This window comes from Eucalyptus grandis, chromosome 7 (assembly GCF_016545825.1).
Source record: "Eucalyptus grandis isolate ANBG69807.140 chromosome 7, ASM1654582v1, whole genome shotgun sequence".
Taxonomy (NCBI): Eukaryota; Viridiplantae; Streptophyta; class Magnoliopsida; order Myrtales; family Myrtaceae; genus Eucalyptus; species Eucalyptus grandis.
The window spans coordinates 47,744,643-47,761,226 of NC_052618.1; the positions used below are offsets into that span (position 1 = coordinate 47,744,643).

At 39.2% G+C, this 16,584-nt stretch overlaps 1 protein-coding gene across 3 annotated transcripts; it reads left to right on the forward strand.

Moving 5' to 3' along the window:
* Window positions 1–987: 987 nt before the first annotated feature.
* Window positions 988–4,213, forward strand: LOC104453873 (translin-associated protein X). Of its 3 annotated transcripts, XM_010068506.3 has the most exons (8): window positions 988–1,140; window positions 1,287–1,390; window positions 1,992–2,071; window positions 2,261–2,402; window positions 2,482–2,631; window positions 3,082–3,283; window positions 3,731–3,835; window positions 3,928–4,213. In XM_010068506.3, exons 1-7 carry the CDS (start codon window positions 1,068–1,070, stop codon window positions 3,832–3,834), a joined length of 855 nt encoding a protein of 284 aa, XP_010066808.2. In that variant the 5' UTR covers window positions 988–1,067; the 3' UTR covers window position 3,835; window positions 3,928–4,213. The 3 variants fall into 3 exon arrangements, with proteins under 3 accessions (XP_010066808.2, XP_039172184.1, XP_039172183.1); XM_039316250.1 differs by lacking the exon at window positions 1,992–2,071 and having other exon boundaries at window positions 1,004–1,140; XM_039316249.1 differs by lacking the exon at window positions 1,992–2,071 and having other exon boundaries at window positions 1,035–1,390.
* Window positions 4,214–16,584: the final 12,371 nt, after the last annotated feature.

Genomic DNA, 16,584 nt, shown 5'->3' on the forward strand with positions numbered 1-16,584 from the left:
ACGTAATCCTTTGAGACTCGATAAATGATAAGTATATATGAAAATGCATGAATTGTCTCTCGTGACATTGTGACAATCCAAAAGAAAACTGGAATAAGAACATCGGATGCCCCATCAATTTGCTTTGACTGAATCGGATTTATGAATCGATTAGGTATAAGGATCCTTTCATTTCGTTTTGTAGACCATCTGATCTAGCATTTTTCCACCTAATTCACATCTCACTACTGACATAAGCACCCGATATTTTATTGGGTCCTCTTTTATCATTAAATTTTTTTTTAAATTATATATATATATATATTGCGGAGAGGCACTTGCGAATAAGGAAGAGACAATTCCAATTGACAGGAGAAAAAAATCTGGCAATGGGGCCAAAAAGGAAGGAAAGAGAGAGAAAAAGAGGACACTTGGAAGATACTTGTCTTCCTTTTGGATATGGGCCTTGCCGAACCCATTGGCCCGTTTCTCGGCCCGTTTTTCGGCGACCCGGAATGGGCGGGCCCAGATCTTCAAAAATACTCGTTGCTGAAAGAGACTTTTTTGTGTTCTTCCAAAGCACAGTAATATCCAACTTAGATAATTAGCCTTTTCCATTTAAACAAAAATTACATTTCATAACTTGCAAAAAGAAAGAAAGAAAGCACATTAGCATTCATCTTGATCGAATATGTTGAGATTAATGTGGTTAGACAAATTAAGTTCCAAAAGTGCTCACCTTAAATTTCTCACGATGTTATGAACATTCTAAAAACGTTTTGAATAAGTTAGTTCTAACAAAATTGACAATTTAAATTTTATTTTGATAATAATTATTAACTCGACATTCAACATGACACATGTCGGCATATTTATGGCTTATATGTTGCTACCATATTATATTTTTTACTAATTAACTACTTAAAGCGATACGAGTGAACGATTGTAGAATGACAAAAAAAAAAAAAATGAATGTAGGAATATTTTTTCGCAAAATGAAACAAAGAACATGCTTACCAAAAATGAAAAAGAGAGAAAATTAACTGAGAGAGAAGTGAAGGACAGATGTGGGGACAAGAGGGAAGGAGATGAAGTGCTCCTCCGCAATCCAGAAGATCTTTTTAATGGCCTCCGACTCCAAGCCCCAGCGCCTCCGTCAATGTCCGCCGCTGCATCATCTTCTTCTCCTTCTTCTTCCTGCTTTCTTCTTGGCAATTCGATCTCGCTTTCCTGCACAACAACCCTAGGATTCACCCTCTCTCCGCCGCTTGTGTCGCTCATACTGGCTGCATAATACGGCTTCGCAGGGGCAAGCTTCCAGAGCTCGGCAGCTAAGAAGGCCAGGACGATGACGACCCAGTCTTCTCTCAAGGACGCCTTCTCCTCCTACGCCGATGACCTCAACCATCTCGTAAACGCCCTTTCGCTCTCCCTCCCTCTCTCTCTCTCTCTTCATTGGTTCATTGTTATCGAGATGTGGGCATAGGTAGCAGCGAGCGAGTGCGATTGACCCATTTTCTGAGTGTAGGGAGAAATTGGAAGGGGCGAGGTTCTGGGTAGTAGTAAGCTTTCTAGGGCTGCCTTTTCACTCGAGAGGCTGGTGTTGAAGCCGTGCGCAGTGTTCGCATCAAAAGTCCAGTTTTTTTTTTTTTTTTTTTTTTTTGGGTGCGCAGTGTGGTGAGTAAGTGGGCCGGCACTAGCCTTCACTTGCATAAGAACTAATCTGCACTGGAATATTGAGGTTTAGGGTATTCCTCACTTGACCCTTTTCTGTGACAGCTTAAACTATGAGCATGATACAGATAAAGCTGCATGCTTTGGGCATGATACGCGATGCTCCTTCGAATTGCATAGTGATGGTAGTCATTTTGCTCTGTGATCAGTGGCCTTTTATCCGAGTCGTGCTTACATACCTTGGCCTTTTGTTGTTGCCATATGGCCTTTCCCTACTAGTGGGTTCTCTTGTTTCTGTTCGAATGTTTGTCTGACACGGCCGCAATTTGCATCCGTAGAATGACAAACGCGAAAAGGTAGTCAAAGCGAGTCGAGACATAACCGCGAACAGCAAGAAGGTCATATTTCAGGTGCACAGGTAATATTTATTGATATATCTTCATATCTTAAGTGCCAAGGGTCAAATGATCTAATTCTTTGATTCTTGCTGAATGATAAAATTGTAAGTAGCAGGCATCATCAAAGCTAGTTTTGCACGATCAATTCTTAAAATTAACTTCCCAGTTTTCTTGGAATTGAACCATGTCCCATATCATGCTCATCGCAGAATCAGTAAAAGCAACAAAGAGGAAGTCTTGGAGAAGGCACACAAGGATTTAGCAGCTGTTGTGGATCAGTACGTAGCCAAATTGGTAAAAGAGTTGCGGGGCAGTGACTTTTGGAAACTCCGACGGGCATACTCTCCAGGGGTTGGTGATAGTTTATCTGTCTGCTTAAAAGGCCCAGATAGATTACTGCAATTGCTTAATTTTGCCCTTTGTTTTGCAGATACAGGAATATGTTGAGGCCGCCACTCTCTGTAGATTTTGTAAATCTGGGACCCTTTTAAATCTCGAGGAGATGAATGCTTCTTTATCATCGCTGAGTGATCCATCTCATAAACCTTTGCAGATTAATATCCTTGACTATATTCTTGGGGTAAAGGCCTAAATTTTCATAATCTATGCACTTCTGACTACTTTGCCGACTAGAGTAGATTAATCTTCGCCCTTTATGTAATTGAAGTTTGATATAGATGGCGAAGTGCATGCAAAATATATAAGTGCACTCCACCATAAGGTTTTTAGTCAGAGTATATGAAAACATGTAATAGCATCACAGCATTGGCATACAAAAAGCAATCAGGATGAAGCATTGAAATATCTCTTTTCTTTTCTTTTTTTTGTTCTGTCAATTGATTTTTTGAACTAGTTTGGTCTATTTAAAACATTGAGCTAGTTGATTCTGGTCATCTACATGATTCAAATGTGTCCTTGAATGAGCAAAGGTTGTGCATGTACTGGCAAACACTTGAAATGCTTGCAAGGTAACTTACTCGAGCTTGTATTTCTTAAAAGAAACTTAAAGCTGGTATTTGTTCATATGAAGCTTGCAGATTTGACAGGAGAGCTTATGAGGTTGGCTATTGGTCGGATATCGGATGATGAACTTGAATATGCGCAAAAGATATGTACATTTGTGCGCGAAATACACCGTGAGCTGACCCTTTTAGTGCCACGCATGGACGAACCTTATGATATGAAGACAAAGATGGAGACAATGCTTCAAAGTGTGATGAAAATTGAGAATGGTACTACTATGCTGCCACTTTCCTAGCTAATATCTGTCTATCTACTTTTGCTCAATGATCATTTCAGATCTTCTTCTTTGATGGCTGTAGAGATCACTTAGCTGAGTCTGAGGCTTTAAATCATCACTTCACTCAGTTAGTCATGAACTTTACTTCAGTTAGAAAATGTGCTAAGTGAGTAGCTTTCTCCAAATGATTTAAACTTGAACCTTTGCTAGTTTGAGCTTTGTGAATTTCCTTCTGCATTTAAAGGTGAGGTACAATACTCTTTCCTTTTCTGGACGAACCTTGTTTTGTGCTGCGACTGAAAGGGACTAGCCATCGTTTACTTCAAAATATCAGAGTGAATGTAAAATCTTATTATGTGCTTGGTTGCTTTGGAACACACTTCCTCTTCATGCATCAGAATTGAATTCCCCCCAAGCTTTGACGGGTTCTTCCTTGTAGCTTGCTTTGGCGTCCACGTGAGAAAATCAGAATATAACCCGTTGCTCGGATCTGGTGACCCAAGCTACCCTCTGATGGGGGTTGCTGGGGGAATTGATCTATGAAGTACACTCTCTTCACATCCCAAGTCCTTACATTATGGTCATTTCTTTTCCTCTTATAATAGAATAATAACAAGAAATGCTCGTGTCTCGCAGGCGGTACCAACGCCGAGATGTTTGGAGTTGCTCCCAATGAAGGTCTCGGGGCCCCAAAAACAAGAAGCTTCTGCAACAACTTTAAGTGAATGTAGTGCTGCCACTGCCATGAATCCCATTGAAAGCATCCTGGCTGGATATTTACTTGTGACAGATGGTAAAGGGTAGATTGTAATTGAGCTTATGGGGGAGCTTTAAAGGAGATTTTGACATGGGATGCTTGATTCTGAAGTTGGACGAGCTTTCTTGACGACTTAAAAGGACTATTGCCCCACTTTTCTGGAAACTTTTGTTGGTTTTCTCTCAACTTTGTCTCGTTCAAAGCACGTATGTTCGGTCGAATCAAACTAGTTCGAAAAGGCCCAGCTTCATCCGAGCTTTTGAGCGTCAGGCCAATGCAGGATGCCAGGAGCCCCACTCGGCTCTCTCGATATAAACCCAAACTAATTCTTGGGAGAGAGCGCTGTGATTACTCTGGGCCGTCACGATTGTTCTCGATCAAGGACGTGCCTCTGTCGAGAAGGCCGGAGTCCGATTTCTCTTTCGCTCGCACGCCACTCGATCTGAAGAATCGGCGGGAGGGCATGAATGTCGCGGATACGACTCTAGCTGAACGAGGTGTTCGATCCAATCCACGATGAAATGACAGTTGCCCAGATCTATCGCCCGGATCATACTAATGAGCAATTTGCAAGCATCTAGTGCACAAGCTCGTGAAAACACTCAAATTTTTTTTTATCTTCCTTTATTTTTTTTCTTTGGAAGCAGCAAAAGTGAACGCATGTGGAATTTAATTCTAGCCAAGTTGGCATTGTCAGCCTCCTAAATAGGTTGTGGGCCAAAACCGAGTGACGTGGGCCCTTTCTGTACATCTGTCCCGACAAAAACAACAGCTTGCAAGATGGGCCGTACGACACCGTATACGTTTTTGGACGGCACGGCACGGCACGATCGAACGATCTTTCCTTTCCATATCGCGTTGGCCCGACACGCACGTCGTGCGAATCGTACAGAACGTAAGTGAGCTGTTTCCTTTTTTAACGTACGGAAAATTTGCTTGCCAAGGTAGAGAACGAGATGTTTATTTTGGTTAGAAGTCTAGTCGACATCACGGCCTCCCCTTCCGTGACGTTTGCCCATACCGCATCCTCGTTGTTTCGTGCTTGTTCTGTAGTTTTCAATGTGATTGGAAATCCATTGCTATTCGCACAAACTGGTCAGCCGCTACTTAGGAATCGATCATCATTTTATGTAATATACTTGTCGCATAAGCTAACTCTTAGGATGGGACAATTTCTTCTCAGAGACTATATACCGTGGCATTAGGCACAAATGATCGAGAAGGAGGTAGATGCAACCGATGGGCTTTTAATCAGACGGCAGTTAGGTGAAACCAAGTCGTGTGTATTATTAGTTAAAGGGCAACTAAGGTACGAAGTGGAGACGTCAGGCAAATCTTTTGGAAGTTTGCCACATGCATTTGTACGTCCGTTGTCTCCTCGGCGGTCGCGATGCAATGAATGCGGTCGTCACATCACCACCCCGCAACGTCGCGTTCCAGCAAACAGCATACATAACCCTACATATTTGACATTTTGTACAAGCCCCTCTGCCCCTCGGTCGACGGTGGAGGGCTCGATTGCGGCTTCAATGGTTGATGGCTCACGTGCGACCGGGGGCGACGGAGTGCAGGACGCGACGGACGAAGAAGGCACGGGCATAGCGAACGAGGCGGAGGGGGCGGAGGGCGGTGGTGGGGGATATGCTAAGATCGCCATCAAGATCTAGATAAGTCGGTAGAGAAAGGAAGCAGGTTCCTGCTATTAAAGCTTATCGCTTGGGGGGGACATCGGACGTGGCTGACAAAAAATATCATGACTTCGGTGGCTTATTGTAGCCTTAAAAGATGGAGAACGTGGGTGCTGAATGAAGGTGAATTCTGGCCTTTGCCCGTCGTGAAGAGGTGCGGGCGAAATCTTTCTGTCTTTGTCCCACCCCCAGCTACGCACGTCCGGACGTACGTAGGGAGGTTGGTGTCGTAGCCAACGACAGAGAGCGCTCATCATCAGTACGTTAATCATTCGGCCGTCGATGTTCGAGACTGACGTAGAGCCCTACGGCAGAGTTAGGTTTAGCAACTAAGCCGGCTCTCTGCTCGACTGTTGAGGCTCTAACACGACGGGGTAATTGATTCCGTAGGTCCTACCTCTAGAAAAGCCTTAAAGATTTTCATTTTTTAGGAAACAACGACTGACCCAAGAGTTCCGATGACATGTGTCAGCTAGAAGTATGTTAAAGAACTGGCAAGTTGCCTTGAAATTGAATCAAATTGGTCTAGAATCGACGAATCCCGTGAAGATTAAGTCAGTTCTCGATTTCAATTTACTGGAATGGCCCATCCAAATCGGACCAATATATTATATATAATATATAAGTGCACCTACAATTTGAAATGTTAAGAACTCAAGTGGGTTTTATGTTACTTATCAAACAGTTAATTACACTTCTTAAGTAATAAGTCGCCTGCCCTATTTAATGTGAAAATGATGTCGTGATGTCTTGTATGTGATTCTTTAAATTCCTCTTGCCAACTCATTGAAAAATCTCCCTTTCGGTTGTGATGATTGGAGAACACCATCCGATGGAGGAGACTTTGTTTCTCACCAACAGCAAAAGTAGCGGTGAGAGATGGGTATTGCCTGAACCTTGACATCTCAGCTACTCCATCTCGCCTGAAGCATGTGAGGGATGTGAAAGCGGCAATTAAGGATGGGGATTGGACCAATTCCATGGACCTACCTGAAATCAGACAGGATTGGTGATTCGGTTCATGGTAGATCCATATTCACTTATAGTGTTAGCTTTAGACCTATCAAACAAATGAGTTGGGTTAGGTTAAGGTCAAGTAAAAAATGGTTCAACTAAATATGCTTATTTAACACGTTTTGATCATTTTCCATACAATGCACACAATTTGACCCATGTTTGATTTCACCCATTCTTAATACCTATCTAACTCGACTCCACTCAATTTTACTTATATTGCTAAAATACTTCGGTATTTAACACCATTTGGAAAACTCATATTTAAATTGAGGTAAAAGTGCATAGCAAACAAGGACCAAAAAGAAGGAACAAATAATCATAGAAGTGATAAATTTTAAATCCATTAACACTCACGTTAATCCACATGTGATCCATTTATTATATATAATTAACTTATAGAACAATTTACTATATCTTGTATGGGTTGGGTAGCTCCCATTTAAATCATAATTTCTCCACGTCACGTACTCCTTAGAATCCAAAATTGGCAAAATTCATCGTCGCAACCACACCAACATGTCACTAATCATGAAATCTCCTCGTTTAGAGGCTCGTTCACGACATTAATCAAATTCCCAGTCCCGTGAATTTGGACCGGTGGGTTTCCGGCATTGAAGAGAGGATGAGCCTCTCTCTCTCTCTCTCCGTTCTATTCTTGTTTTTTTCTTCTTTTTTGTGGGGTTACGTGTGAATTGCCGTCGCCATCGCGCTATCAATGAAAAACGACGTGAAGGGGGAAAAAGTCCGTCGGGCAAAACGACAGTGTCCCACGGTCGCACCCTCCGAAGATCCGATTCTCTGCCGCCCCCACTTCCCCTAGTTCGCCAGCTGTCGCTCGCCCCTTTTCCCCCACTCTGGTCCACCACCCCCACTAGACCGGTCCAGCTTGACCCCATCATCCCTCCCTCCCTCCATCGCTCTCACCTTTTGTCGCTGTCAAAAGTCAAATTCCTCCATGCGCCTTTTCCAAATTCCAATCCATGCGCCCTGCTCATGGGGAAATTACTGATTGCCCCTGGATGACGCGGCTTCCGATTTAAATTAATATGCCTTTTCCGGTCGGACAATTTAAATTAATGTTGAATGTTTGCAATGGTTGATGTAATTAGTGAATTTACCATTCTATTGCATCGCTTTTTGTATCCATGCGAATAATTGTCGATCCATACAAATAATCGTCTCAACAGTATTATGATCTTTTACTCGATATGAGAACTAGCTCTTCGAAAGTTTATTTAAGGGCCACAAATTGTGTTGATGCGACAAGTCACCTTTCGTTTCGAAATTTCTAAAAAAATCATCAATACAATATTATACGAGGAAGGTTGGGACCCAAATAAACATACGTGGATGTAGAGAGTTTTTTCTTGATTTTTATATACTTCAATTGCCTCGTGATTTTTTTAATCAAGAGTTCACGGTGGTTAGTATAGGACTCGAGATAAGAAGGCCGTACAAGTCGAAAGTGGCCAAAATAACGCTGGAACTTTAAATGATTTCATGGGCTCGGAATATGCATCCTTGACGTTCTTTTAACAAAAGAGAAGATCGGGTCCTTGAAGAAAGGAACTCTTTTTTTTCTTTTTTTTTTTTTGGTGAAACAAAGGAACTCTTTTAACTTATGAAAACAATTAGCTCATTTTCTTAATAGCGATCAGCATAGGAGATGGCAGTGTCTCTTTTACAATATCCAAGATTCTTATATACTTTATAAATATATGATTTTCCTTTACTTATCGATTTAATTTTTTTTAATGAACATTTTGACATGGTATCAAAGTTAAATTTATAAGAGAGATTTTTAGAATATAATTTATATATTTTTCATATATATGCTGTTATCCACGTCAGAACTCAAATTCGCTCTTGCAATTTTATTTTTCTCCTTAGCTGCAATTTAGTAAATTTACGATTACAGTCTTTCGAGATTAGAGGTGCAATTATGGGCCGGGTTCGGACTCTAGACTCGGGGCCTAATTCGTGGGTCACAGAAAGGAAGGTGGCCCCGGGTGTCGCTTCAAGAGGTGACGTGGCAGGTCGACAGCGCGAAACGTGTACAAGGGGCTCCCGGCTCCACCTTGTTGGAGGGAGAACACGGCTACGACTGTCCCCTACGCTTTTTCTGGGACGGGATTTCCGGCGTGTCGGGGCTCTGATGGCTGCCTTGTCGGTCTTTTCTTTCCAACTGCCTCCTTTTTCTACATGGAAAATTTCAAAAATTCCTCATTTTTTTCAAAGTTCTCACTAAAATGAATTTTAAAAGAAAAATATCCATTGTAGTTGGCGTCTGTACCACAAAATCGGAGAAATTTGCTGATTTTTTGCTTCGAATTGGTGCGCTTTGGGTCAAATTAGTTTAGTCAACAACTTCACGGAGCGTTTTCGAAATTTCAAGCGAATGACGCGACTGCGGGAGAATTTTTGGAATTTTCCTTATTCTACACGCACCCTTTTAAACAGAACCCAAAAGAAGAAAAATAAAATAAAATCGATGGCACGATGGATGGAAGAGGCCAAACCATTTGCCCCACTGAACACATTACCCAGGGGCATGAGATTTGATGTTAGAATAAGTGTAAGCCTAACAATATGGATGAATGCACCCCTACGAATATGTCAGTTGAGTTAGGCAATTCGAGATCGAGTAATTTTGAGGTGACTAAGAGCGACGATTGCATCAAAAGATGGATTGTTGTGTAAAATGCTATTTTGGTATCTTATCGAGTTTTGACTGACGGTTGGATTCCTGTCTTCACAAAATGAATTTGTTGGGATTATGAAAGTATTAAAGGAGTAATATCGTAGATAGGTGGCCGATTTTTGTAATTTTTTTTTCATCTGATTTTTTGTGTGTGTCCAGTATGTATCATGATGATGTTTCATAGTACCACGTGAACCGCGTTTGGAAAAATAAAAATGCTGATGGTTTGGTTGTCACTCGCGCATAGCATCTCCAAACCCCATATTCTTGCCTATCCGCTCTCAAACGGCTTCTTTCTAAAAGACGGTTGCTACAGTTGAAGAGGTGGTTGTGCCTATGACCTTAGGAAACCATATCGGCTAAGCTATTTGATGGGAAAACGATGCATTTCACGTGGTTTGGTCCAGTTGTTAGCTGAATCTTTTCCTCTATTTAATATATAATTTTCATATGATATTTAAAAGATCACCTTTAGATGCTGTGTCTGTTTCGCGAAAAATAAATAATTTCAAAAAAAGAAATGCACTTGTACTTTATGAAGATAATTAGCTAGTGAAAAAATTTCCTTTCGAGAAATATTTAGTAAATCCTTTATTTTTTGCCAAACAAATGAACCCTTTAGTAATCAAATCCAATAGATGAGTTTTGGTTGTGCAACGTCATCCTATTTCTTCGACAAAAAAAAAAAAAAAAACATCATCCTATTTCAAATTCCAAATCAAAAAGTCGAAGAAGTTTTTATTTTTTTATTTTTAATAATGACCAAATTGCATGGTGACAACATGGTACGATCGGCCAATCATTATTGTTCGAGGTGCAATGAATTCCATCTTGATTGGCACCATGAGTATATGTATTGCATTTTCGATCGGTCGGTTACATCATATATTACTCTCATGTGATATGATGTATTTAAGCAATAAAAAATATTCTCGAAAACTTCGATTCATGATCTTTCTAGAGTGTTTTCTTTATAAACTTTTTTCCAGCATTTTTCATGAACGCGATTATTTTTTACTTTTATTTTTCGTTTTCTGACTTAAAACCAATGTAGAGAATAATAGCCATGTATTCATCAAGAAAGGGAGGGAGAAGAAAAAAAAGAAAAATCGACCCATCTAAAATGGTGAGGACGGCCGGGCCGGCTACGCCCGTCACTTTCCGACGTGGATGATGAGCTGGCAACGGGCGACCCTTCGCAGGCGCGAAGAGTGCCCTTTCGTCTCGTCCCTCCAGAATCACCGAACCGAGTCCTGGAGCTTCTTTCTTTCAAAAGACGTGGCGGAAAAAAAGGTTTAATAAATAAAATAAAATAAAATAAGATCGAAGAAAAGGGAAAAAGGGGGAAAGGAAGACGAGACTTTATCATGCGCACGTCCGACGGGCGTGACCGCCATGCTGTATCCACATGTGTGTCTGCTCACGGGTCTGCCGCTCCCTCACGTGACCCTGAGTCACCCCCTCCCTGCCCGACTCTCGAGAAAAATATAATAAAAATAAAAATGATAATGATAATAATAATATATTATCATTATCTAATCGATACCTTTACTTTTTATATCGTTCTAAAAAAATGGGTCGAGTGCAGTGCGGCCACCCCCCAAAAAAGAAAGAAGTAATTAAAAGAAAAGGGCGGTTCGGTCGACCTTTGACCCGGGAGTCAATTCGGCGACGGGTGGAGGCACGGGAGTCGGGAGAAGCACGTTTTGACTCCTTTTTTTTTAGCTTAAACGATAGGGTTACCCCGTTAATGATCTTGTTAACGAATGCCACGGACCACTTAATCAATTTCCTAATAAGGAAAATTCTTCATTTTTTAAAATGCTGTTTCGATGATGTAAGATCAATATGACAAAAATGAAAATCTTTCTCTATTAGATATAGTTAATGGGTTGTCGTTAAGACGGCCCGTCTCTCAAATAAATCGGACTAAATTAAATAGTATGGGGAGAGAAAGGGGTTTTAGAGATGATAGGATAGGTAGCTGGTAGTTAGCTAGGCTTTTTATCACGGATGTGTGAACATATTATTATTGCGTGTTTGATTTGTGAGTTCTTGACCAGATGAAAGTGTTAGGGCATATTTGGTAAACTTGAAATTTAGGTGCTGAAATTTAAATGCTGACGATGGACATAATTCTCTTTTAATTAAAAATTGATAGTCAAATATTACTAATCTCTTACCATATTTTGATAGTTTTTTTCACTACATTATTTAAATTACTAATTATCATAAATTATTTATACGTTGAACATGTTAAGCAAAATTCCAGTCACTAATCGAATTGAATGGATTTTTGAATTTATTGAGTCATCTTAGCGGATTCCATAAGGTTATCAAGCAAACCCAATCTCATAAACTGCAAAACTTCTTTTTTTGTCACTTAATTAGATTGTCAAATCAATTCTTACCGTCGATACCTTTGGAGCTGAATGGTGCGATGTCTCCCCTTTTTTTTTTTTTTGACTAAGATTAGATTCCAAAAAATGCCCCCTCTTTTCTTCTTTTCGATTTTTTTGGGAAACTTTTGCACACTAATCTGACATGAATCGGTACATATAAATCGTGGTCCTAGCTGAGTCGGATTTTTCCTAAAAAACAAACTAAAACCCTCCCTTAATTTTCACACGTGACAAAAAAAATACGGCACGATGCTTTTTAGCTCTTTTGACCTTTATAACTACAAGTAAGTTGAGCAATCCTAGCAATTAGCAACGGATGGTATTAGAATCAATGCATAGTTATTAATGTGGGCCTAAGTCCTGACTCATTCTCATGCCAGTTGCTACATACATTTACATAAATTGAAAAAAAAAAGGATATGAATTCCAAGTTTCCAAAAGTTATAAAAAGACCACACATAATATTACACGTCAATATTTGCATAATTAGAAAGATTAGTGGTACTAAGCAATAGTTAGAGCACGGGACCGCAATGTTTACAAAAAAAAGTGAAGCGTAAAAGTCATGTGGTCATATCGAAATAATAGTGTGGAGCTTTACCTAACACACTGACTGACCGAAACATTAAATTCCGGGCGATTTTTTTTTTTTTTCCCTTTCAAAGTGTTAAAACGTGGTTTAGCATGTGGGATTTATCGTAGCCTAGTGAGCAGTTCAGCTAAACATAGCCGAAACCGGCATTGTCATAAAAAGTATCGATGAGAAACTTATTCTTACACGAGGTACTCATAGTAAAATACGAACACGGCCGACATTAGTTTGAAATACGATAATGTTAGTAATTAAATATGCAATAACATTGCTGGTTTTCCTTATAAATGCAGGTGATTTGCATGTGATAATCATTAAAAGAAAAGCCATAATCATGTCATACGGATGCCAATTCAGTTTTGAATCTTTAATTTGATCGATTTAGTTCTGAATCTTTTTGATGATTCGCCAATGCAATCCTTCTAATAAATTTTAGTTAGAAATAATTGATATGGAAGTCGGTTTTTCAACGTAGCATGACCAGTGTTGATATGAATAGTTTTTGCTATTTTAAATAATTTTCTTATTTTTTATTTTATTTTTCTTATTGTGTTTTGTGGGGGTCGTCGAAAGAAAATAAAAATAAAAATAAAAAATCGAAGGAAACCCAATTAAAAAACTACAAAAATCTATCACGTAGAATGGCCGATATTCACATTAACGATTTCTGGTCAAAATTGATCGAAATGACGTCATTGACAAATTATAAAAAAAAGCTTCAAAATTAAATTAGTTAAATTAAAAGATTTTACATTAAGTTGATATCCATACAATAAGTTTATGATTTTTTTTTTTTAATTGTCTTTATTCACGACTCATTGATTCCTCTTGGCTTTTTCGAATAGGGTTTTGAGGGCGTTTGTCGACCGGCCTCCGTTCCCGAAATGAATATACATCCAAACCTCCAGCACACCTCCGCCGACAACGAAAGACAATGCTTCGTTGCCTCCATTAACGGGCGTGGGTCTCTCCCCGTTGCTGCCATACCAAAGCCAAAAAGTTCAGGTGCCCGACCCCAATCACTTGTGTCGCCCACGACACAAGCCGCCCCGAATTGAAATACACTCGGTTCACACCATGACCCCATGCTTTTCCGGCACGTCTCGGTAATGGAAGGTGAATAAGACGGCAGCTCTCTCGCAGGTGCATCTACAAACGGCACTTTAGATAAGTTCACTTTCGATAAGTTCACTTTCCCATGGGGAAAAAAATAGTGGAGTCAAGGGAAAATTTAATTTGCATCTCGGTGGTATTCATGGTCGGCACTCGACGACAAGGATCGCGAAAGCGACGTTCGGGCAGAGATAAGCCGGACTGAGAGAACCGGGCGAGACTGAAAGAGGAAAATCCCTTTGAGATTTCGAAGCCGGTACGCCGACCGTCTCGCGTGATGCGTGATCGGCGACTTCGGACTTGATTTCTGAACTTGATGCGTGGCCGGGAGATTTCTTTACTGAACTAGTAGGACGAATAGGTAGATCTAGTGCAAAGATCCTGCATTATATTTTACTTGTGGTGCTTCTCGAGGAGGGTTTTCGTCTTTCTTGTTTTCCCCCCCTTGCCTTGGTGAAATAAAATCATTATGTACATATATGTAAGTTGGCGCCAAAGACAATAGTCAGTAAATAAAGTATAAAAAAATAAGGAGAAATGAAGGATCTTGGTCCAACTCTTGTCCTTGCTCCTCTGCAGTCAACCCTAAGTAGGACCAAGTTGTTTATTTATTTAATCTGAGCACGACCTCAATCTACTCAATAGTCCATGTGTATCTATATATTTTTATATATTAAAATCTAAAAAATTCCCACATATAGGAAGTCCATCATTTCTGAGTAGACAATCCATATCCATAGAAATGATAACTGAACTACAAGAGCACGAAGGCATGTCGAAGATTAGGAGCGCATCTGCTTTCGAACGCTTGTAAATTTTGAAGTATAAAAGAGCGGAGATTGTTCAATCGATCTTAAACTTTTTGTTCGAATGTTGTTGATTTTAAACTTTCAAATTTTGCCAATTTAGTTCTAAATTTTTACATAAAATTTCAATGCGTTCTTTTCGGTCAATCTTGCTTAGAATCGCATAGTGGACAACTACCGAATTACTACATTGGTTATTTCCGACAAAAATTTGAGCTCATATCAAGTCAGATGCCTATGAAAGACGATATCAAGTCAGATCCCACGGTAAGTGGAATATTTCAGGGCAAGCAATGGGACCGCGTAGGAGGAGGGAATAGAGCCCGGCACGAACCGTAAGACACGCGTAGGTGCGCCCACGCCGCACGCCAACCATTTCTCGATTGACCCCTCCTAGGCTCGAGGGCTGATTTTTTAGCCTGCTTTGGCTGGGCCATGTTTCACTTTTACACGTACATTTTCATTGATATTTATATTCATATTTGTATATTATAATATATAACATTTATATTATTTTATTTTGCGGTTTTAGGGTTTGCAATAGAGAGAGGGCAGGCACCCGTTGCTAATATTTAAGTACCGGCCGCTGACTTTGGGGGCTAGGAGCAGTGCTTAACGAGGAGAATTCATCGAGATTGGGGTTGGTTAATTATGTTTTTATGCATTTCTATGCCGGTGATAGACTTGGCTTCTCTTATTTTTTCTTTTTTCTTTAAATATAATTATTTACTATGAGCAGAGATTAATTTATGATGGTCGGAGCTCGTGAATTTCCACACTAGATAGGCTAAGAGGTTATGAAAGTTTTAAGTAATTTATTTTTTAGCCTCCTCCTTTAAAACGATCATCGATATTAAAAAAAGAAAATCATCTCACGCAATTTTTTTTATTCATGTTGTGTCTGAACATTTCGATAAAATTATATATATATTTATTTATTTATATCCAAAAATCGCATGTTTAGATCTTTTATTTAGTGGTTCACGTGTGCATAGGCCGCACGATATCAAATGTTGCTAACTAGGTTTAGGTTTGCTTTTTTGGGTGTCCACTGGAAAGTAGTCATAAATGACAGTAAATGCGTTTCAATGAGGCAAGAAGATAACGAACTTCGTTAGTAATGAGATCGCGGGGAATTTGATTAATCGTCATAAGTTCAGATTCAGCGATGCAATGGCAATCAAACATTAATAAGACCTATCCAAGCAAGTTTGTAACTCATCGAATGAGGCTGTAAGGTAATAATTATCATGTTATAAAGTAATCGAGCTATAACGATTATTACAGTATTTGATTTAAGTAATGTAACATTCATTACACTATTTGGTTTCATGAATGACGAGAATAATTAGAAAGTATAGCCAAAAATCCCAAAAAGCCCATAAAATTAGAATTACAATCGATATAATGGTTATCATTTTAATAATTAGCTGTGATTCACGAGTTTAGTACTTCATATATATCATTAGTATATTTCAAATTCATTGATGACTGCAACTGAAAAGTTAAACACATAGCATATGACTGTATTGAAAAATACATGACTATAAACAAACATGAATGTAAGACCTTGTATTTAATATCAAGATATCATGATCGAATACGTATATTTATCTATTATTTAAAATATACTTTATGATTATATTTCACATTTTATCATATAATACGTGACCGCATTGAAATAAATATTGTTTATCATGTAATTAGTAGTACAATGAAAATTATAATAAATAATTATTTGAGCATCAATTTATTATAATTTAGTAATCAAGAGAATCATTAGATGAATTATAATATTTAATGATGAAAGTTTAGGTTAGGTACCAAACGGTAAGCAATTGATACAATGCCAATTCTTATACTATAAATAACTCCTTAAAACAATACAAATAATGTATTATCAAGATAACGCAATTATTATCGCATCAATTATTTGCTTTCTATTCAATCACTTATATATTCGCTGTTCAAAAAAATAACAATTAGTGTCATCCTTATGGGAGTTATACAAATAGCTTGTCATAAATCTTATAAATTTAACTCATGATCAATAGTTTAAGATTGATAAAGTGGGTGAACGAGACAAACGGGACACAACCAGATTGGAAGGGCTGTTGCATAGACGGAAACCGCAAGCAAACATAATAATCGGCGATAGACCTGAAATGAAATAACTGTTGCATCGACATCCCACCAGCGATCAATGTGCCGCTACCG

Bases quoted from the DNA above. Each gene is read 5' to 3' on its own strand.
- LOC104453873 (XM_010068506.3), top strand. From the start codon at position 1,068: ATGAAGTGCTCCTCCGCAATCCAGAAGATCTTTTTAATGGCCTCCGAC. The intron at 2,072-2,260 runs GTAATATTTATT...TGCTCATCGCAG, and splicing joins GTCATATTTCAGGTGCACAG to AATCAGTAAAAGCAACAAAG. The intron at 2,403-2,481 runs GTTGGTGATAGT...TTTGTTTTGCAG, and splicing joins GACGGGCATACTCTCCAGGG to ATACAGGAATATGTTGAGGC.